The sequence below is a fragment of the Nothobranchius furzeri genome, chromosome 8, assembly GCF_043380555.1.
Source record: "Nothobranchius furzeri strain GRZ-AD chromosome 8, NfurGRZ-RIMD1, whole genome shotgun sequence".
NCBI classification, from domain to species: Eukaryota; Metazoa; Chordata; class Actinopteri; order Cyprinodontiformes; family Nothobranchiidae; genus Nothobranchius; species Nothobranchius furzeri.
In genome coordinates, this window is record NC_091748.1 from 62,308,992 (window position 1) to 62,332,484 (window position 23,493).

Sequence of the window (23,493 nt, forward strand, 5' to 3'; positions counted from 1 at the left end):
GCAGTCCCATGCGCGATCCAATGTGTAGATGGAGTAGGAAGTGACGCCATCATCAGTGTCAGCTCTGAGGATGTTTTGCAGTCGGCAAACGAAACTGTCAGCAAGGTAAAGAAAAACCTTTCCTGTGTTTAAAAATAACCAAAAAATGAAATTAGAAACTAGACACAGTAAGAACACACCAAAGATATATAAAACATCAACGTTGCAAAACAAACAAAGTCAGTATGTAGAGTTGTGTTGTTTTTATCTAATCTGTGGTGAGATGTCCAAATATCAGGAAATAAGACTACAAAAACCCTCCATCTAACGCTCAGCTGATGTGAGACACAGACATCATAAATGTAGATGCCCTGTGTGCAAAGTGGCCGGCTGCCATCTTGGATGGGTCTCCATTCGCACCCAGTACATTTACTTCTACTGAGGAAAGTGTTTAACCAAATAAAAACACATTTTTTAATGATTTTTCCCCCCACAAAATCAGACAAATAATATGGCATGATTGTTAAAATATGAATATAATAAAATTAATTAAAATATAAAATCGAAGCAATACATCCAGAAATATTCATGTCTGAGACGTGGGCAACTTTTAGGTAAGAGAGATGGTGCCCCCCCCCCCTCCCCTCCCCCTCCCGGGAACAACTTCCTACTACAGACCACTGCAAATGTATTGACGAAATGAGTGAATCACTCATTTAATAAATTAAGTTAACTTCTGCTGTTTTATGTAGCAAAAATGACAAATGGGACACTTCTTGCCTTTTTTATTTCTTTGGCATTTTGATATTTTGTGCCCTTGTGCAAATAAAAGCTTCAGTGAAACTTGACAGCCGCTGAAATTATATTTCACAGTGCGTGTTATAAATAGGTACTGTTTAAAGAGAAAGGAAACGTCTTGCCTGTTTGTCATTTTCAGCTTGAAACAACGTGATGAGCTGTGCGTGGTGGATTTGTTTGCCTCTCATCTGTAAATCAATCAGACCTTGCTGTGTCTGCAGAACGTTGTGTTTTAAATATGTCAGGTCGCTGCTCTCCAGGGAGCGTGAGGTGAAGCTAAATTAAATCAACATCAGTGGTGACACATATTTCGGGAACTGAGGCACACGCAGAAAAATGCAGATTACAACTTACAAACAAAGAAAACAGATTCCCACAAAGCTCAGATACTAGATTGGAATTTCCATATGCAGATCCTTCTAGGTAAGAAACTAAACCTGCAACTCACTTGCTTGTTTGCATTTTTCAGTCGCGGTTGGCTGAGTCATCAGCCAGGAAATCTGGCGATAGCATCTCGCTGTCTCACGCAAAGGCGAACACAGAGTGTGACGCGCATGCTTGTATACATCTGATCCAAGACGTGAATGTTATCTTCAAACCATGTTTACCATCAGCCTTTGAGGTTTTATTTTATTGGAAGAACGAAAACACTCAGACTAAATTATAAAATGTTGTAAAACTCAGAAGGGAAGTGAGCGCAAACTTTCCTGGAGGGTCCAAGAGCGAAAAAACGGCTTCATTTATAGTAAAGTTTGAGGCAATAGTTTCCACGTTGGGTGATATAAACATCCCATGGCTCTGCTGAAACCTGGTGCTGTGCCCATATCCTGGCTTGGTTAAACACAGGCAGACTTGATGTCCTTAAAGTAATCATTTGGAAATGAGGAACATGAGTTTAAAAAATGTGGCAGAAATCAAAGCTAGAACAAAGTCAGCAGAAGTTTATGGAAATGGGATCTATAAAAAGCACTTTGCAAATTAAAAAATCTGATTTACTGTAAATGCTCTATATTTTAATTTCAAGTAATTTAAGCATCAAACAAGTTTGTTTTAAGAGGAAGAAGGTTCGCTGAAGCACATGCAGCTTCAATTAACCACCTTGACACTGAGCAAAACACTTAAGTGTTATTAATCCTGGCTTTTTGGATGGCTTTTTTTTATAGAAGCCACACACAAAGGCAGATCTGTAGAATAACTAAAGATTTTTTAATGAAGAAAAAGAAAGAAAATGGGCACATTATCTCTTCTGAGAGCTAATTTTTTAACACATTCATGACATCTTTCAACCTGTCTGTGCCCCACTTAGAAAATGGCAGAATATGAACATTTCAGAGATATCCATCTAGTTCCCAGTGAACATGTTAGAGTGTAAAATAGGTTTTTAATTACAAACTGCATGATTAGAAACCAATAGAATTTATTTATTATACAGCAATGCAAAATTAATAAAATGATGGTTCCTTAGAAAGTTTGTAAAGAATATGCACCATTAAGCACAAGAACAATCAACCATTTTCATTAAAATAATGAAAAATCTGCCTTTTTTTAAATTTTCTATTAATTTACAGATAAGATAAAAACACATGGACTAAACCATCCAGTAAACCTTGCTACAATTAACATATTTCAGTTCTTATTTATCCAAAAGCAACATTTTTCTTAAGTTTTTTATGTCAGTAGTCATGTTGCAGAACGTATTTACGATGATGTTATTTACAAAAAAACTTCTAAAAACACCTTAAGTGTGCATTCTGATACCTTTTTGTCCCCTGAACGTTTTAGTCTTTTCTCTTAAGCTCTTTTCACTCATGCAATCACAATTCAGAAAACCAAAGAGGCTAAAACACACTCATGCGTGTGTGTACTCATTCAATCGCACATGCTGATGCAGATAAATTCACTCAAACAGACGAACACCTGGTTTTTTAGCAGTTGCCCTCAGGGCTACCTGTTTGTCAGACCCTCTCTGGTTTGTAATTAGGAGTGCAGAAGAGATGGGAGGGGTAAAGAGAAAAAAAGATGAGAGAATGGAGAATAAAAGAGAGGAAAAAGAAGGAGGGAGTAAAGACAAAGAACAGCACAGGAATTAGACGAGACTTGATGCTCCCCTGAATGCTGCATAGCTCGCATCCTCCCCGGTGCAATCAAAGCTTTTCCTCCCCTCTATTTGAACCACTTTGCACTGCTTTGGCCAGTTTTCCTCAAAGCCTTTGAAGAAACAAAAAGTTGTTTGCTTCTGTTTATTTATCGCAAAGTTGCAGAGTTATTGGGAAAGAGCTGTTTGTCAGAAACGGCCCCTTGAGACACGATGGACTAAACAGAGACACAAGAAAGCCACGCTGTCCAAAATCCAAAGGAAAGCTTTAAGCCCAAGGGACCTTTTGGTGAGGGGCAAAATCATTTGAGAGCAGTGTCCTGCTGACAAATGCAGTGGGCAAATACTTGATTTCATTAAACTTTCTTATTGAGAAGGGTGTAGAGGAAAATAGGGATGGAAGAGAGCTTATTTACCAAGTATCTTTGGTGCTCGTTGGCACACAGACACACATGCAGCACAAACTTTTGTGTGACAGCCATTGTGGGATAAATGACAGCAGGTTGTGTGTGTGTGTGTGTGTGTGTGTGTGTGTGTGTGTGTGTGTGTGTGTGTGTGTGTGTGTGTGTGTGTGTGTGTGTGTGTGTGTGCTGATGGTGAGGGGTTGTCATGGGAGGCAAGTCTGCTCAGAAATTCCTTAGAGGAATCAACTCTTGGCTTGTCCAAGTCGCGGCAACCAATTACCGCGTGTGTGTGTGTGTGTGTGTGTGTGTGTGTGTGTGTGTGGTAGAGAACTGAAGGGGAGGCCTTGCCATAAAATGGAGGGGACTTCTCCTAATCATCGCCCTCTGGCCCCGGACAAAGGCAAAAAGACTGCTTGGACAATTTGAATTTGAATAGCATCTCTCCTCCTGCCCTCTCCCTGCGTGTCTATTTTCCTCTTTCTCGGCCTCAACTTCATTCTGGACAACAAAAGTGGAGCCAACAAAGATAGCCCACAAAGCAATCAGGCTAATAGCGCTAATAAGTTGAGCGTGGGGTCCTCACTCTCAGTGTTGACACATTTCACTGTCTCTGTGGCTAAACAGGGACTCGAGTGTTTGGCAACCAGAAGGCATAGTATTTTAATGGAGTGTCTACCCCATGCCAGGTTGCCATGTGCTTGGTCTGTTTGAATGTAGAAGAACACAACAATGGCAACTTGGAGAAGAGGTGGGGAGAAGATAATTAACTGGTGGAGAAGCCTCAAGGGAATAGTTGGGAGGCAGGAGGCATTAGAAGGTTGAAGTTTAGTTTTTTTTTCTTGTATTTGCTTTAAAAAAGTCATTTAAAAAAAGATAGCTGAGCTGAAAACATGACTGCACCATTGTTGGTCGTCGAGACATACAGTATCTTAGAGCTGTCAAGCTGGCAGAATCATGTGAAAACCCTCGGCAAGATCCGAGCTGAACCCCTCACCTGTCTGCTCCTCATGACCTGGGGACTTGTTAAACGACTATGCATTCCTGTCTTTCAATAATAGTCCTCCTTCCCCTTTCCGCCACTGGCCCCTCTCTTTTTTCATCCAAGAAGTCTGCTTGTTTGAACAAAGACATATTTAAGACGCTTGTAACTCTGGCTGCTGTGTGTATGTGTGTGTGTGAGTGTGTGTGTGTGCGAGTGTGTGTGTTGGATGCAGCCATTGGGACGAAAGTTTCAGTGCCCTCCCCTGTTATTAGGCCTGCCCTGTCATTATGGGATTAGTCAGTAGGGGTTGGTCTTGCATGCATGTGTGTATGTTTGTGTGCATGTGCGTGTAAGCATTTGTTTGCTTGTGAGTGATCTCCCGCAAGCCTGTTTGTGTTTCTACAGGTTTTCTCACGCATCCGGAGCACGCAGAGAAAACAAAGGTCTTCCATTTTACCCCCACAGTTGTTAAAATAATCCCAGGTGCATTTGACCTTCATCATAAATAACACTTTACTAAAGCGGTCCTCGGGTTGCTCAAACACTAAGTTGCTAATTGAATAGTCTCGATAAGCGGTGGGTGGTTGAAAAACAGTCCCTCACGCACGGTGTGCCACATCAATCAATGTGCTGTTCGAAAACACAAGTACGGGTGTCGACATCTGCGAAACGACAGGTAAAAAAAAAAAGGCCAGACCTGTAAACAAATGCAGAACAGAACCAGGTGGAAGGGTGAAGAGAGGGAGAAGAGGAATCGTTTTACTGGAATGATGAAAACGAGGTTGAAAGTAAATGGAGAAAGAAAGCGAGCACTGGGGAGATGGATTAAATGACCTGGTGCATCCCTGTCAGGAGTGCCTTCAGCATCTGCACGCTTCATTTTCAGCCTGCCTGTAGTCTATGGCAGTAAATTTGCATGTTCATTTGCCTGATTTACTCTCTTTGCTTAATTTCTGCCTCCAACCTACAATCACTCCTTCTCTCATTTAACTCTTTGAGGATTAGAGTGAGCTGAGACACGCAGAGGTAATACGACCAATGAGAAACACCTTCTTCCAACTGAGGAGGGTCTTGTAGAGTCACCATGGTAGTTTCGCCCCAAACTTGTCCTTCTGGTTTTCTTTGCGTCTATTTTTTGTCGTCTTTTCACCTCATCCCATTAGGCAACCTTCCAACGTGTTCTTAGGGGCTTTCAAAGCCGGTTTGCTTTTAAAGAGACCTAGTTTGACTCCTTCACGTGCTTCATCATCTGTGTCGTACAAGTCTGTCAGTTTCGCACTGAAAGCAGCGCCTTTATTTATGAGCACATAGCACCTCATTTTATGGTCACTTATGGATTGAGTTTGTGCTGTTTGTCCCTTTGCCAGTGCTTCAATTTGTCGTACAATGCAACGATAAATACTGCAATACACTTGCATTACCTGATGTTGTGGGCCAAATAATTACTGTGTGCAAAGACAAATGGGTAGGCCAGAAATCCACAAGCACATGCATGCACATGCGTCTGAGAGAAAACAGCCAGGTTAGGTCGGGGTCAACCAGGGCTTTAACTCTGGCCCATTGACTCAGGATTGATGTTCCACTTTGGGCACAAAGCAGGGCTTTGCTCCCAACAGACACACCCATAATTGCCCTCTGACACTGACTAACACACAGTCGAGTAGGCACACATACAGAGTCCCATTTTGGTTTAACAATGCATATGAATTGAAAAAGGAGATGTTGCAAATGCACCTGCACTCCAGAATGATCCACGGCCCAAACCACTGAGTCAGATTGCACAGGTGTGTGTGTGCATGCATGTGTGTGTGTGTGTGCTTTGCATATTTTTCTCGCCACACAGTTCTAGTTCTTTCAGCCTCATCTCTGTCTCCCACTCATCCTCGTCTGTCATTGTGTTTCACTGTGTTGTAATTTTTTTCTGCAAGGTCAGCTGTAATGACAAGCCACCGCTGCATACATGCGGCCTCGTTGTAATGATAAAGTCTAGGCAGTGGAGGTATATCATTTTCACCACACCGGCTTAGATACCTGCGTAGCTGTCAGTAACAAGTCCCAAATCACACACTCCCACAGTGTGAGTCGGGAAGTTCCACCGATTTTATGAGCTGACTGAGTCTCCGGGATAAAAACACTAGCAGGCTGCGAAGTGACAAAACTGGCTACAGCTCGTTTGCAAAGAGGAAAATGGGCGATGGCGAAATTGATTCAGGGATTGTTTTAAAGCATTCAACACCATTAGATAAGGAGGAATAATAAATAACAGCAGAAAGGGGGATTGGGCTCCTGCAGTTTTCTGTTCACAGATCCAGAGTTCTCACTGCGTCAGCTGGCTCAGGATACACAAATTCAGCGCGTTTTGCTTAAGGGGACCCCATGAGATTGCATCTGAAGGTGTCTGCCTTTGGTTGGAGCATTCTTGGACATAATATATGTATATTTTACCAGTGTAATATGCATGTCAGACACACTGTCACTCACAGGATGTTGGTTAGAAGTCTCCCTGGGGCAGCATGCTGTAGTTAGTCATAATTCATGAGACGTTTGGCCGTTAGCATATGTCAGAGCCAGGGTTCCTGAATGCAACAGTGCAGCACAGATCTAGAGACATGATGGTAAAATGCATTATTTTTTCTCAAGTTTGATTTTTCTTCAGGTGAAAAACAATTCTGGAAAAAAAGGGAGCGCTATGGCGTCTTTAGACTGATCAATTGATGTCCACGCAGAAAGACAGACCTTGAACCTCCGTCAGTGAAAATACGTTGCTATCTGGCCGTCTTGTTTCATCATCTTTACTATCATGTAGAACAGTGCAGCGGCTGAGATAATAACTGTGGTTGCGCCCGAAGCACCAGGTAGTAAAAGAGCCAACATTTATAGTCTTCCTTCCCTTCTCTAACAGCGCCAGTTTCTTTGCCAGCGGAAACAAGACGGTGGAAAACCGACTGGAAAGAAAAAAGATATGCAGGGGAGGTTCCTGTCCACCATTTTGTCTTCATTCCCTTTTATGTTTGTGTGTTTCTCCTGTGTGCCAACAAATAGGTGTAAAAAGGGTGCTTAACTGAAAGTGTGTTGGTTATTCTCACAACCGAATGGAGCTTTCTGACCTCACAAGCTTCTCCTTTGTGGCTCCTAACTTTACGACCCCTTTCTCCTTTCAAGCCTTCTGTTGGGTTGTATATCTTTTGGAGTTTTACAACATGCGATTCACTGTACACGTGCATGTGTGTGTGTGTGTGTGTGTGTGTGTGTGTGTGTGTGTGTGTGTGTGTGTGTGTGTGTGTGTGTGTGTGTGTCAGTGCCCTGTGGGAAGTGGAGCAGCTTTGCCACTGTTGTCCTAACCTTGTTCAAAACAAGCACCCAAAATGACACTAATTGGCCAAATGAGGAACCGCAATAAAATTTAACACACCACTTCACCAATAGCCAGCTTCTATTTCTGTCTTTCTTCCGCCTTATTCCAGATTTTCTGTCACGCATGCAAACGCACGCACTCCAGCTCATACAGTGCCTCTTTGTCTAACTGAATTTAATATCGCTCAAAGCCTGTCCCAGCAGTTCAGTTATTCACCGCGTTATCTGAGAACAGCTTTGGTCAAAGGCTTTTTATCCGTTCCTTGGATCATTTTACAAGTTTTATGACATTGTTGTAAAACCATTGAAAGTTCTATTGACCTCTCCTGCCACCCTGTTCGCCTTTTGTCTGACCTGGATGTTTTCTTTCTGCCTCCGTTTACAGAGACGCTGATGGACACCAAGTGGGCCACTACAGAATTAGCGTGGACTGCACACCCTGAGACTGGAGTGAGTTTAATGACTTTTTGTGTGTCAATTTGTATTTAAAATGGGCAAAAATGAAAACAGATGCTGTTCAAAGAATCAAAAACTCAGATGTGATTGCTGCTTCATAGCCGGAACACCTAATTTGAAAATCACCCACGAGGACATGTTAATATTCATCAGGTTGTGCTTTTTAGAGTGGCATAAGATCCACTGCGGTCCAATTTTGGCTCTCCACCCAGTAACAGATGTTTCTTTCTCTCTGCACCAGTGCACATTAAACATGTGCTATAAAGTAACCTTTAAAACACTAAAATATCTCTCAGCGTTGACAGTTTACCCATCTGTGCACCCAAATTTACCTCACACTAAGTCCCAAAGACGGCCTCTTCTTGGTTTCCCATGTGGTTCTCACAATGGGCCAAAGAGGAGCAAAGAGTCTTGACCCCTCCTCAGCTATACTTCAAAATGCCAGCACTCCTCCCCTTGCTTTTGTGTGGTCCTCACACTTGGAGTTTGTGTTTTGAAAGGTGGGCCCCAGTTTTTGTTTTCTAATATATTTTGTTGTTGCCCCCCCGGCAGTGACATACTGTCATAGCTGTTCGTAGTCACCCATCCTCCCTAGTCTGCCTTTTCTTCACTTCCAATGGTGACTGACGGAGCCGGACACATTAGCAACCTCAGCCATAAACAATCAGAGGCCAAATTCCCTCACAATCTGGCATGACCTCTTTCTTCCCCCACCCCCATCTCTATCTTCCCACTTCCCTTCACTTATTAACCTACAGTGCAGCAGCAATGCTCCCACCGGTTCCTCGTAGATGCTGAAATCATAAAACACGCCCGTTAAGCCCGTGAAGCACAACCTGCAACAGATGCTTCTTTGCACTAGATGCATAAAACTGACAAACCTTTTGCAATACAAATTCCCTCAAAATACCAAGCAATCAAGAACATATTTTGTTTCCTTTTTATGTAAGCAAAATGTGCCACAGACAGGAATGGTGCTCCTTCTGCTATCTCTTTATCTTTTTTATTTCCTTCCTCTGAGTTTTTATACATAAATGCACCCAAAAAAAGTAGAAGAAAAGACGAAAAAGCTCAATCACCGTTCCCGTTATCTGGTTTCTGGTTTTGTGTGCACTGTGGTCATTTGTTTGTGTGCTTTAGCAGTCTTGCAAAGTGAATGACGTGGACTGTTTTTGTTATGGGTGACGGGTGTTTAAGAGGGAGCAATACAGACAAACAAAACAACCAGAGCAAGCTCGAAGGGAAGAAGAACCGCAAGACTCAGATTAAGTAAATTATTTTTAGGAGCCCATGTGGCTAAAAGGAGCTAGAAAAAGATATTTATGTAGGAAAAATAAATCTACCGAAACTAATATATCTCTAAAACATTTGGGCGACGGTGGCACAGGAGTTAAGTGTTTGCCCCGTAATCAGAAGGTTGCAGGTTCGATCCCCGCTCAGTCTGTCACTGTTGTTGTATCCTTGGGCAAGACACTTAACCCCCCTCAGAAGGACCAGTGGCACCTGTATACGTCAGACTCGCCTCTGTCAGCGTGCCCCACGGCAGCTGTGGCTATACGTAGTTCATCACCACCAGTGTGTGAATGGATGAATGACTGTGTTGTAAAGCGCCGTGGGGGCTTTATCCCAGGAATCTAGAAGGCGCTATATCAAATACAGGCTATTCTGAATTTTAACATCCCCTTAGCTTTATAATTAGAGCTTCAAGAAAAAACAAACATAACTACAGAAAGTACCTTTTCAGCACTCGTTTGACTTTTTTTTTGTTTTTTTTGTTTACATGGTTTGAGGTATAAATCTCTTCACAGCTATTCTACAGTGTACTTTTTGTTTGGCTTAATTCTCTGTGGGTATGTTCATAAATCACATCCTTTAGGTTTCCCAAACCATCTGGGAGATGAAGGGGACTTTCCTCTTGTTAGATTTGGAACAACACCCCCTCGGGCTTTTTACAATCATACAACAATTTACCATGAATGACTTGTGGAAACACTGTAATGACTTGTTATGCATTGTTCAGTGTGCTTCATTGACCACCAGCATGAGTAAACGAGTTTAACAAAAACAGTAATAACCCTTATTGAATGAATTGAATGAATTGGGGGGAAAACACTTTACTGCTAAAAGATGGCCAGGAAACTTGTTTTTATTTATCTTTCATCAACGTAAAAGTTACTCAGGTCAGATCAAATCAAAATCTACATGAATGCTTAATTTAAAGCAGCAATGGCTAATTTGGAAAACAAATTAGCTTAGAACATTTTTTTGTGCCTTTTAACAAAGTTCTAGTATAAATATAGATATACTGTGGAGATTTAGAAAAAGAATAAAGTGGTTCTCTTGCATTTGACGTCTGGCTATAACACTTTTTGGACCGAAAGCAACTTTTGGATCATCTTGTTGTTGGTCTTGTCAAACCACCGCACTTCTGCACTTCCCTGTTTCCTCTATTCATTACATACTCTCGGATTTTGCAACAGAACATCGCCGGTGTGAGAGGTTCTCCGCTGAATAATATCAGAGAAGGAGAAACAGACAGCTGCTACCACTTCAACTTTAGGACAAACTACCAGAGTCCCCCCCCCCCTCCCCACCCCCCAAAAAAACAACTCCATTTGAGAACATCATCATTGTCTGTGAGGCACTCTAAGTCTTTATGTCCAAAACACCAGTAAATCTCTAATCTCTATCCAAGCAATGCCTGCCTGTAAAATCTGATCATCAATTATTAATGTGTCACTGCTTTGTTAACCAAGTCCTTAATATGGCTTTCTGTGGCCTTTCCGTGGCATTGTTAAGCTACATAAACCTCAGAAATTCTTATTAAACAGTATTTGTTACAACAACTAAGAATTATAACGCAGCTTCTGATGGTCTGGATCGAGGTCCGAGCTGTGCAGCGGTTAAAATCTCCGTAGAAGCCTCAAGCCAGATCGCTAGTCAACGTGGTGCTTTCAGTATCTCTTCAAACAGTGAGATACAACATTTAGCTTAATGTTAAAAGTTCTCAGATAACCAATCCATTCTTACATGAAGACATCCTAAATTATGTCCAGGTTTCTCTGTTCCTCTAAAGAAATTTCCACAATTTAGTGTTAACATGAAACAACTGGGTTGTAGATAATTATAAGTTCACATATTTTTACTGCCACTCAGCAAACGCTCCCTAAGATCTGAAATCATATAAATACAGCAGTAATGAGTCAGGAGGGTAGTGTATGAAGCTCCACAAGGTAAAGTTAATGTTGCTATATCTAAAGGTAGTAATTTACCATTTGAGGCAACATTAGAAAAGCTATTAATTTAAAAACTGAGCAGCTAAAGTTATTTTATTAACCTGCACGGGGATATGCTCATTGGTCTGCATAAGTGGCTCTTTGCACATTTGTTTGCAAACTAAGCTAACACTGAGAGCTCCACTCATGCAGCTGGATCTGAAATCGTTTTACAAGCGCAGGGACACAATATTCCAAAGAATATCAAAAACTCTCAAAAGGTCATTTGGCGTTTCACTATCTGTGCCTCTCCGTTTCAAATTCACCATCTGAGTTTGTTCCAAAACTCGATAGATTTGCCAAAATGTTGCAAAACATATTTTTCCAGCTGCATTGTGGACCTTCGAGGAGTGGCATAGTGCACGAAGATATTGTTCATTGTAATCGTAAAGTAGAATTCAGAGTTGTGATTGGAAGGGACACAAAGAAAATACAGGGGATTGCCAAATTCTGCACAACAACTCATCTCCCTGCAAATCAATGCCAAGAATGTTGAGGCTTTTTTTACTAAACTTCCCTAATTTATTCAGACTTGGTAAGCAGGCACTTTGAGTGTTTGCCCACCGGTGCATGTCTCAAAGGGGGGCGTGACCTCTCTCTAAATGCACACGTACAGCCACACTCAACAAACACACCATGCAAGTGCAAACTCAGACCCACAGGCAGGCTCGCACTAGCACTTTAAACAAACACACCCAATTTTATCCACACTCTCACAAACACTTGGCTGCATTGCTGTTTTGCAGACAGTGATTTATTACACTAAACTAAAGACCCATTGACACTTCATGCTTTTAGCCATCCCATTGACCTGGCTGGTGATTATTGATTCCCCCCGGTCGCTTCTTCGTTCTCTAGCTATCGTTTTAATGTCACTGCCGAACTGCACCCATTCTCCTTCTCACTGACTCGTTGGCACGAGGGTCTTGGATGAATTGCCTTGTCTCCACCGCATCCATATTACAGCCTTAATTAAGATGCTTGGAGCTCGAATGGAAACAACACGCTCTGAGGATCACATTCGTGCCTATTTACAAGTTTTGAGATAAGTTTAGCAAAAGTTAATTGTTCTGTGGAAAATTCAATCCCAAATTGTTACTTTGCTATAGGCATGTCAGGGGATTTAAACCCTTTGTATAATGGTGTTTTGGAGAAACAGAACTGATTAAAAAGACCATCGTGTAAGTAAATGCCCATGTGTATGTGAGCTACGCAGTGGTTAGGGGATTTCTAAGAAGTTTTATCCAAAACTGTATACTTTGATCCTTTTGTTTAGCTCAAGCTTTTTCCTCATTGTCCTTCAAATTCTTTGATGCATGTTCATGCATTGTGCAAAACACTTGGATGTGTGTTTTAATTTGGAATTTTCCATGCAAATAAGCCAGCTAGATTTAGCTACGAAAATCAATGTGCTTGAATACTTGCAAAGAAGAAGAGTGGGGTACCGTATCCCCAGCTGTTCACACAGACATCTATCAATGAGGATTTTTGTTTAAGGACAAAATGATTTAACTGCAGTGTCCAATATATGAATTTAAAAAGCAGAATCACTGAGAAATATTTTTGTTATTAAATTAGAAAATGGTCGGTCATTGAGTTTCACTTATAGGCTGAACGTGAAAATAGTCGTCTACTCTTATTTCCTGCATTAGCTTCTGATAGAAAATAAATAGAAAAACGCTCAGTTCAGAAAAGAAAGACAGTATGACATCACACTGTCACTTAACATTTGTGGACTCACCCATTTTGGTTCGCAACGAGGAAGGCTGTTCTTGGTTAAGTGGTCAGAAAACAGCTAATAGAAGCTAACCGTTAGCATTAGCAACTCCATCACACAGCAGAACTCCTCCAGGCTTGTGTTTTTTGAGGGGATCAACACTGCAGAACAAACAGTCAGTGGTAGAGCTGCATTGCTGCTAACCAGTCAAAAGCAAGATGTCCAATAATCATGACCTAAGCCTCCAGATCCTGCCGTTTCGTGCTACGTTCTCTTCTGGCTTACTTCTACTTCCTCAAACAGGTGCATCAGAGTTTATTTGTCCCCAGAGATCAACTTTCAAGGCATTTGTTCTTACAAAAGACCACTGCAAATGTATTAAAAATATGAGTAAAGCTGATCCTAAATGCAGGTCAAATTTGGTGATTTTTAAAAAAATCTTTGCTAAATCAATGCACGGGTATTGTAGCAGCACTGAAATGTATGGAGGTTTGTGGAAACAAACAAAAAATGCATGAAGGTTATGTGGCTCCATTTTGCAGCCTGTATTAAAGGACGTTACAGTCATTGCTCGATAATTGAAGCGTAATTGGTTGTGAAGCAACGTGGCTGCTACTTTCAAGCAGATATGAGGTAAACATGCTGTGGTGGTTCTGTAGCGAGGAGGTGACAGGTTGCTATAATTGTGATAAATTTGCCGTCCTTGTCCCTGGCTTTTTGCCACTCTAATCACAGATGAAAGCCACATTATAGTAAAAGGAAGTGAGTTGAAGTGAAATAATGGCCAACAAAAAGCCTGCTTCTTTCAGTCATGGTCTCAACCTCTGCACTGGTACTTCCACTATTTGCTTTTTATGTCGTATTAATTAATGTGTGTCATGAAAGTTAGATGCAATAGCTTCACAAATCAAAGTGATTATCTCTCAAACGCATCACGATGCAGGCACTGTCAATTATTTTCAATGCCTTTTTTCTGCTTTCTCACACAGTGGGAAGAGGTAAGCGGCTATGATGATGCCATGAATCCTATCCGGACGTATCAAGTCTGCAACGTACGGGAGCTCAATCAGAATAACTGGCTGCGCAGTGACTTCATCCCACGAAAAGATGTACTGCGTGTTTACGTAGAAATGAAATTCACAGTACGTGACTGCAACAGTATTCCCAACATACCAGGTTCCTGCAAAGAGACATTCAACCTCTTCTACTATGAGTCAGACTCTGACTCAGCAACAGCCACTAGCCCGTTCTGGATGGAGAACCCTTACGTAAAAGTGGACACCATTGCTCCAGATGATAGCTTCTCCACGCTTGAGGAAGGGAGAGTGAACACAAAAGTTCGAAGTTTTGGGCCATTGTCAAAAGCTGGGTTCTACCTGGCCTTCCAGGACCTTGGTGCTTGCATGTCCCTTATCTCAGTGAGGGTGTTTTACAAGAAGTGCTCCACCACTATTGCCAACTTTGCGGTATTCCCAGAAACTGCAACTGGAGCTGAGGCAACCTCTTTGGTTATTGCACCAGGTACTTGTGTGCCCAATGCCGTGGAGGCGTCAGTGCCATTGAAGCTCTACTGCAATGGAGATGGAGAATGGATGGTTCCAGTAGGAGCCTGCACATGTGCTGCTGGTTTTGAACCAGCCATGAAGGATACCCAATGCCAAGGTGAGTCTTTTCGTAACAAGTAATTTACTTGGTACCGGATTCTATCTCATTGTTGGTGGCGGTGTCTTAAAACCATTCGATTTTTGTTGCAGTGGTGAATCGACATGTTCTACATTCTTTACTGGTTTCATATATTTCAGACTCTTCCTAATGAACAGTGATGGTTTCATGCAAAGCCTTTCTCTGATGTAAGGGTTTCTTCATCCATAGCCCTTTTGGACATGATTATTAGAAAGACTCGGTTTGTGTTATTTTGGCCTCCAATTTATTGCTAGAATGTCCAGCTGGTACTTTATTATCAGTCAAGTCATTACCCATGCATTTGGAACATTAATCAACACATACCCAAACCAGAACAAACACATTTGATGGCCCTGTCAGCTGGAGGCTTTTTACTTCATTGACCTCCATTTGGCCATGCAGCTGGGTGCTAACAAAGAAAATTTCAGTTAGGGCTCCCTGCTTATGAAAGTTCAGACGTGATGGAAAACGAGACATGTTGGCAGAACCAGTGATGAAAGTGAATTTTAGGCTCAGCTAAACTGGTGTGCAGAAGACAGCGGGAGAAGAATTAAGGATAAATGGAAGCTGTGTGTGTGTGTGTGTGTGTGTTGAGGAGTATGAGGCCGTAAAATTGGGCTCAGGGTGTGTAGGTCAAAAGGAGGCAGTGGAATGAGTGAGTGAGAGACAGCGGCTGGTGGTGTTATTGATCAGCAGGGGTTGATTGCATGGTGTCTTTGCATGTTCGCTTTGTGGGGGTTTGTTTATCATCCTTGGCTGCTTGGGTTCAGAGGGATCATTCTTCTTCCAACAGCAGAGATGGATGAGGCTAAGAGGACCATTTCTTCTACACCTGTATTTTTGATCAGACAGAGAACAAGTGGACCCTTTGCACAGACAGCCTCCACAAAACTCATGATTCTGAACACAAATTTTAAAAGTGAGTGCTTGTGTAAGAAAAAGGACAAGTGCAAAACATCATATGTAAACTTAAAATCTCATTTGTTTGCATCTGGCAGCTCAAGGTTAAAGCGGTGGTGACGAGGCCCTGATAAAATATACTCTAATCACTGGAAAGCACATAGGATAAATCTTCCTCTTTTCCCCCTCGTTTCTTCTCAGGTCTGCTTTCTTCCCTCCTCCTCTTCCACCTCTTACTTTGCACTATTTTCACATCATTTCATCTCTTTCTCTTCTTTTCTGTTCTTATTCCAATAAGCAGCGTCTCTTTTTCTCCGCGCTACTCGTTGCTTCTCTCATTCCCTCTTAATCTGAAGGCCGTAGCACTCATTAATAAGCCACCAGAGATACAGTTGGGATGTCAGCATTAATATTAATCGATGAGCCCTTTTTTCACCTCTCCACTCATTTGCTGCACATTTTTCACCCCCCCCCAAAATTCTTTACTTTTTCATGCCTCACACTTTCCAATTTCAGCATACATTCTAATCAGTTCCTTAAGCTCTGTGTTCTGCATGAGAGGATAAGACACAGGGGACTGAGGAAGAGGGTGGGCGTGGGGGCTCCTACCGGATTAGCATTTTCTGTGCTTCCACCTTTTTTCTCTACCCCTTGTCTGTCTTTCTGCCTCATTCTTTAATGGTTCCTCCACGAGAAAAGTGGATGAAAGGAGGAGGATGGCCCCTTTTCTCACTGGAAGTGATTGATCAGCACTTTCAACCTTTTTCCTGAAAAAGAAAAATAGCCTCTTTTAATGGAAATGTACCCTCAACATCTGTAGTTGGGCCAACATGTTGAAAAAAACTATTTTTCATTCCCCGTGAGTTAAGAAACTTCTTTTAGTTTACTTTGTGTAGCGTGAACTTAAATGAACTTGCCTGGGTCACACCAGTCGAAAAGGCTGTTCCATCACCCGATACAACTGGAGGTGATTTCTTATCTGTTTATCAAGCAGCACTTCCTGTTAGCCAGCAGTGAGGATGGCTCTGATTAATGGTGGAAGAACAAATACACTTAGCACTTGTGTACACAGTGCAGGGAGCCGGTGGCTCTGAGCTAATGATAAAGCTTTAAAACAAGGGAACAACAGGAGCAGTCTGTTGTTCACGGGCTGTGCTGTAGGTTTGACCTCCAGTTTGAGATTTCTTTTTTTCAACAGGGAATGTAAATCCTGCACAGATGCTGAAAGACGATGATCAAACCATGTCGTCTGTCCTTGAGCGTGACAGTCCACCACACTAATCAGCCGTCCCTAGTTAACTTGTCCGGCCTTACCTGCTGTCGTCTTTTTATTAAGCACCGCTGCAAACTCATTCATCTTTTAACAAGATGGAAATATACAGAGCTTGCCAAAGTGTTTGGATTGTAGATCTGCAGTTACTGTTATCCTGCATGTCTGTAACTTATCACTAGAGTTATAAACTCCCAAACAGCTGCTATAAATGGAGATGTTTTTTTTTTAAGTGTAATGGTCTCTTCCTGTGATTCACGAAGCACCGTTTAATCAAGAACCAGTTAAGGTGAAACTATGTTTCTTTCCCTGGACAGGTGATCTTAAAGGTGTGGAACACTGAAAAAACATGTTTTAATGATTATTTCTGATTATAATGGGTGACTCAGAGTTTTTCATGCAGGCTGAACGTGAAAACAGTCTCTTACACCAATCTCCTAGATTAGCTTCTGATAGAAAACAGAGGGTGAAGCTCTAGGATTAGAAAAGCCTGGCAGAGCTGCGTCGCACTGTCACGTAACATGCATGCACTCACCCATCTTGACTGGCAGCGAGTAAGACTGATGTTGGTTTAGCGTCCAGGAAACAGCGGAGAACGTCTCGATTAGTGGAAGCTAACTGTTAGCATTAGCAACTCCACATGACAGCAGAACTCCTCCAGGGTTGCATTATTTGTGGATAAAGCATCAATGTTGCAGAACAAACCAAGTCAGTGGTAGAGTCATGTTACTGTTGTCCAATCTGAGGCAAGATGTCCAGATATCGGCAAATAAGACTCCAAACCTGTGTTTAAAGACTTTTGAGTTTAGGAAAGAGTCAGTCATCATTTTAACGGTCTTAGGTGTTGACATCCTCCTTAGATAAGCATAGTGTTTTACAAACAGCTTAAAACTGCATGGAAATTCTTCATTGTGTTAATGATAAAATCACTGGAACAAACAATAGAGTGCATCGAGAGCTGAAGATGCACAGTGCTGGTATATGTGTGCCCTGTACCATCAATACAGTGATATTTGTGGCAAATGTACCTGATTTGCAATAGAATGAAGTCAATAACATTTTGTCAAATTGTAGATGCATTTAACAGCAGATCAGTTCAATATTTTAAACTGTTGTTCACGCTTTACTTCATATCTTTTACGTTCAGCTTGCAGCCCAGGCACCTTCAAGTCAAAGCAAGGAGAAGGTCCCTGTTTTCCCTGCCCTCCCAACAGCCGAGCAACCTCGGGAGCAGCTAGCATTTGCTCCTGTCGAAATGGTTATTACCGCTCTGACACAGACTCGTCAGACTCCCCCTGCACAAGTAAGTGAGGCTTTACTTTTGAAAATCATTCATCCGTTTTTGTTTAAAACAGAAACTGCTTCCTAAATACCTTATTTAATTCAAAATCAAGTTAGTTATCAGTCAGAAAATAACATTTTGACACTGTGAAAGTTCTCCCAACCTCCCTGTGAATTGTGCCATCAAAGGCTGATAAGAAAATGGTTCAAGAACAACATTCCCACCGTGTCTCACATTTAGCAAACAAGGCTGCTTACTTTCTCAGCATTACCCAAACTTTATCAACCTAACACTTCCCCGCCTATCTCTCTGTGAAGTCTCTCTGCTCCAGCCCCTCTACTGGCAGAAAGCAAAGAAACACTATCAGTACCTTCATTAATAGCAAACATGCAGACATAGGAGCAGATTCATTCAAAATGTAAAGACGGAACGAGATCCTTTTGATTTTTTGCTGCCAGAGTCGGGGTCCGATTCTCCCATAGCGCAGTGCAAGATAAGGTTCTGTTAATTGGATAAGAATTGCCAAGGCTCTGCCAATAGTTTGTCTTACCCATTCCCTGCAGCACTTCACACACACACACACACACACACACACACACACACACACACACACACACACACACACACACACACACACACACACACACACACACACACACACACACACACACACACACACACAGTGGAAATAAGCATGCAATTCAAATTTAAACGTGTGCCCTCTTTTTGACTGAAGAACTGCTGGAACAGTCTCTCGCTATGTGAGGAGAATAAAATATTCGAGTTAATTCAGGGGAAATGGACTAATACCACAACACAAAGGGAATTACTGGGTCATGAATTGTGCTAAAATCAGCAATGGAGTGATGAATACATGCATTCCCAGTTTAATGATATGTAAACTCTGTTTTTCAATATGACTCTTTGTCTGTTGTCAAGGTGTCTCTGTACTGTCACCAAGACAATTTTTCGCACCTATTGTGCACAGAGATTAAATTCTATCTCATTTCCTACCCATTCTCCTCGTCTCATCCACACTTTTGCCTCTCGTTTGCAGCCGTTCCATCTGCCCCGCGAAACGTCATCTCCATTGTCAACGAAACTTCGCTGGTGCTGGAATGGAGTGAGCCTCGAGACTCGGGCAGCCGTGAGGACACCTTCTATAATGTCATCTGTAAGAAGTGCCTGCCTGAGCGAGGGATGTGCTCACGGTGCGATGACAACGTGGACATTTCACCACGTCACCTGGGACTGACACAGCGCCGCGTGACAGTCCGTAACCTGCAGGCCCACACGCAGTACAGCTTCGAAATACAAGCAGTCAATGGCGTTTCCAACAAGAGCCCCTATACACCTCAGTTCTCCGCAGTGAACATCACTACAAATCAGGCCGGTAGGTACAGCGGCTGCTTTGCTGCTGCCTGTCAGAGATCAATATTGAACTTCTGGGCAATCTTGACTGTCAGAGCCTGGAAGAAAGATACACAGAATGTCAGACAAAACTCTCTGGGCTGAAGAAGTAGAGATCAATTCCTAGTGTGCAAGTAGGGGTGTTACATATCCCTTTGAACAAGGAAGACATTTTTGAATGAGCATCTTTTTTTCACACACCCACACAGTGCTCTCTACTAACATTGCTGCAAATATAAATAGCAAGGCAAGGTGGTAAACCTTCAGTGCTGCCTACTGGTTCCAACCCACTGATCCTTCAGCTCTCCGCAGCAGCAGTAAATATGTACTCAGATATGGTGCTGTACCAAAGTAAATAATTTTGCATGTAAAAGATAGAAACGGACATCTCCATTGATGGGTGTATTGATGGGAGTTTTGTGTACGTAACTTTAGTGCAGTTACTTGGTATTTTGGGGAGTTTGTGGATTCAGAGCGCCTTAAATGACCTCAATAAAGCTCAAATGTGAAGCTTATGCTGACCAGAGGAGGTGGTCTCTTTGTTCATTCTCCCGGGCCTCTTAAGTTTGTGTCTTGGACGTGTTTAGCTGCTATGTTAAATTTGCTTTCTCACTCGGCTCAGACAGCAGCCTTCCTCCTCCCCCATCTTCTCTCTCTGTGGCCTTCACCTCACCGCTAACCTTGTGTGCATGCTTTTTTTAAAAGATGCATTTGAAATGCCTGTTCTTTGTGGATCTAGGACCCAAAGGCCCCACAGGCCTCCATGTGAAGGCCTCATTGTTTTACAAAGGGGTCTGGCGCTGCTCTGATAGGGATGCATGTCCACCCATAGCTGCACGGTGTCAGCTGGGTGCAGCGGGAGCAACAGAAGGACAGGACAGGGCAAGAGAGCATCGACTGTGATCAGATTATCCATTTGTGTAGTCCCACGGCTATCCCTGCATGCACATTCACCTTTTAAGAACCAAAACAAATACTAAGGGTGGTGATAAGCTGCAGAGGCCACCACCATGGTTACTGCAACATCTTCTCCCAGAGGAGGGCCCCTAATCCCTTGGCTAGAGTAACCAAGGGCTCTGCCTAGGAAGTATTGTCATCTGCAGGAGAAAGAGAGACATGAGGAGATGAAATGAATGGGGGTGGCTAGGGAGGGTAAGACTTAGCGATGTAGATTTTTAAGGAATCAAAGAAAGACAGAAATAGAAGGAAGTCTGGTGTGAAACTTAGATTGGTAGAAAAATGTGAGTTTTGGAAACTTGATGAATTTATGTTGTTTAACGGAAACCCATAACATTCTTTCTGAAGTCAAGATGCCACTGGAGAAGGGAAGGGGACGTTACGAGTCAAAGCAGTAGACATAGAGGGGAGTGAGTGAGAGGGACAGAACAAGACAGGACTTTGAAAATAGGAAGGGAGTCGGGTAGGCAGACGGCACATAGTTGTTAAAAGACATATGTGAACAAAGCATGGAAACCTCCAGTGGGTATAGATCCACACTTGAATGGGATGTCCACAAACTGATTCAATTGTATTTGTGTGAGCAAAATAATCTTCGTTTCTTTCTTACATCTTGTTACAGACGTGTTGATGTGCAACAAAAACACACATCCGAACCGCGGTGTTGAACGTTTAGCTAGGCTTTGCCTGGTTTATGACAGGTAGTGTCTGGCTATGCCAGAAACGTTTCATCTGTGATGTCTGATTCTCATGGCGTCACAGGAGAATCCCCTTTACTTCCTCTGGTTCTCTGTGAGAGAAAGTCTCAGCATTACTAGGGAGTGGTTCTGCATACTAACTAATGGCCACAGCTTTTCACAAAGCTCGTGGCTTTAGACTTTGTGTTTGGCTTTCTGTGAACCACAAAGAGCATAGAACTTCAAAAGACGTAACACACACAACCACACACACACACACACACACACACACACACACACACACACACACACACACACACACACACACACACACACACACACACACACACACACACGAAAAGATGAATAAACTAGTTTGTGTTGATTGTGTTTGTTCCTTGGGTAGCTCCATCTGCAGTGCCCACAGTCCACCTAATGGCGGCCTCAGCGAGCACCATGAGCCTGTCCTGGCTCCCTCCAGAAAAACCCAACGGAATCATTCTGGATTATGAGATTAAGTACCATGAGAAGGTAAGCATCAGTGAATGCCTCTAATTCAATCCAATTTCATTGACTAGCATGGCCTCTGTTTCATCTGTTTCTGTAAATACAGAAACAATGCCTCTGCTGATAAGCACATGGTACTGTTGAGGCACACCACCACTTCCATTCTTTTGCAAGCATTCTCCTCAACTGGTTTCCTCCCTTTCATCGCTTAATTCCTTCTTTTTACTTCTCCCAATCCTTTCACAAATTTCTATTATTCTCTGCCATTTTCTAAATTTCTCTTGCCCTCATTCTTTTCTTCTTCCGCTCAGTCCATCTTTGTTTCTAAAAGCACAGGACCTTTTGTTGACCAGTGGTTTATATGCTAGTTTGAGTCGTGTGCTAGAGCCATTTTTAAGTTTGCTCAAAACAGTAACTGATTAGATTTGTCGGTTACTTGTGCTTCAAATTGACAGCGCGTCTAGAGTAATTCTTTATTACTTTCTCCTAAATTACAAAGACCACATGCTACATCGATTCTAAACTTTTAAAAATGGTGCTTTACAGATTTTAGTTGGCCATCTTTAGTTCATGTAAGAATTTTCTAGCTTGGCAAACCATCTTATACATGTGTGATTGTATAGTCTGGCCACGGCTCATAGACAGATCTCAGTCAAGTGGCACAATCTACGGTTATCTTTCAAACTGCCTCTGCATGCTATTGGATAATGAACAAAGTGATGTACTCACCTCTACGTTTGTCAGTCAACAGGGAAGTTCGCCACCCACTGTTGATGAAAATGCTAATACATCTTTTTTGTCAATAAAGGACACAAATAAGTACCACCATCTGCTCTTGACTGAAAGAAAAGCCATTTCAAAGAGTCATTTCAAACAAGCTGTCACCATCTTAGTTGTTCCGCTCCATTGCATCATTCTGCCCACCAAACCAGTATAGCACAATGACTAGTGTAACTCAAAACTGCTCAGGCCAATTGTAGACCTGCTGAGACTCCTATGGTGCGTGGCTAGACCAACCTGCAAGTCTAAATTTCTAGGCTAAAAGTTTTTTTGAGCTGAGTCACATGCAGGTCCTTCTAAAAAAGTTAGCATATTGTGATAAAGTTCATTATTTCTGTAATGTACTGATAAACATTAGACTTCCATATATATTAGATTCATTACACATGACTGAAATAGTTCAAGCCTTTTATTGTTTCTAATATTGATGATTTTTGCATACAGCTCATGAAAACACAAAATTCTTATCTAAAAAATTAGCATATCATGAATATCATGAAAAGACTGCCGACCTGACTGCTGTCCGGAAGGCCATCATTGACACCCTCAAGCAAGAGGGTAAGACACAGAAAGAAATTTCTGAACAAATAGGCTGTTCTCAGAGTGCTGTATCAAGGCACCTTAGTGGGAAGTCTGTGGGAAGGAAAAGGTGTGACAGAAAACGCTGCACAACGATAAGAGGTGACCGGACCCTGAGGAAGATTGTGGAGAAGGACCGATTCCAGACCTTGGGGGACCTGCGGAAGCAGTGGACTGAGTCTGGAGTAGAAACATTCTGAGCCACCGTGTACAGGCGTGTGCAGGAAATGGGCTACAGGTGCTGCATTCCCCAGGTCAAGCCACTTTTGAACCAGAAACAGCGGCAGATGGGCTACAGAGAAGCAGCACTGGACTGTTGCTCAGTAGTCCAAAGTACTTTTTTCGGATGAAAGCAAATTTTGCATGTCATTCGGACATCAAGGTGCCA

The 23,493-nt window shown here is 42.3% G+C and overlaps 1 protein-coding gene across 9 annotated transcripts in view; it reads left to right on the top strand.

The window, feature by feature from the left end:
- Positions 1-23,493, top strand: part of LOC107392751 (ephrin type-B receptor 3) — a 63,154-nt gene that overhangs the window by 20,870 nt on the left and 18,791 nt on the right. For all 9 annotated transcript variants that reach the window (XM_015970714.3, XM_015970706.3, XM_015970707.3 and 6 more), the window contains exons 2-6: positions 7,998-8,062; positions 14,050-14,722; positions 18,061-18,216; positions 19,253-19,588; positions 21,646-21,770. In XM_015970714.3, the coding sequence (XP_015826200.3) occupies positions 7,998-8,062; positions 14,050-14,722; positions 18,061-18,216; positions 19,253-19,588; positions 21,646-21,770 (1,355 nt within the window). The remainder of the gene's footprint in view (positions 1-7,997; positions 8,063-14,049; positions 14,723-18,060; positions 18,217-19,252; positions 19,589-21,645; positions 21,771-23,493) is intronic.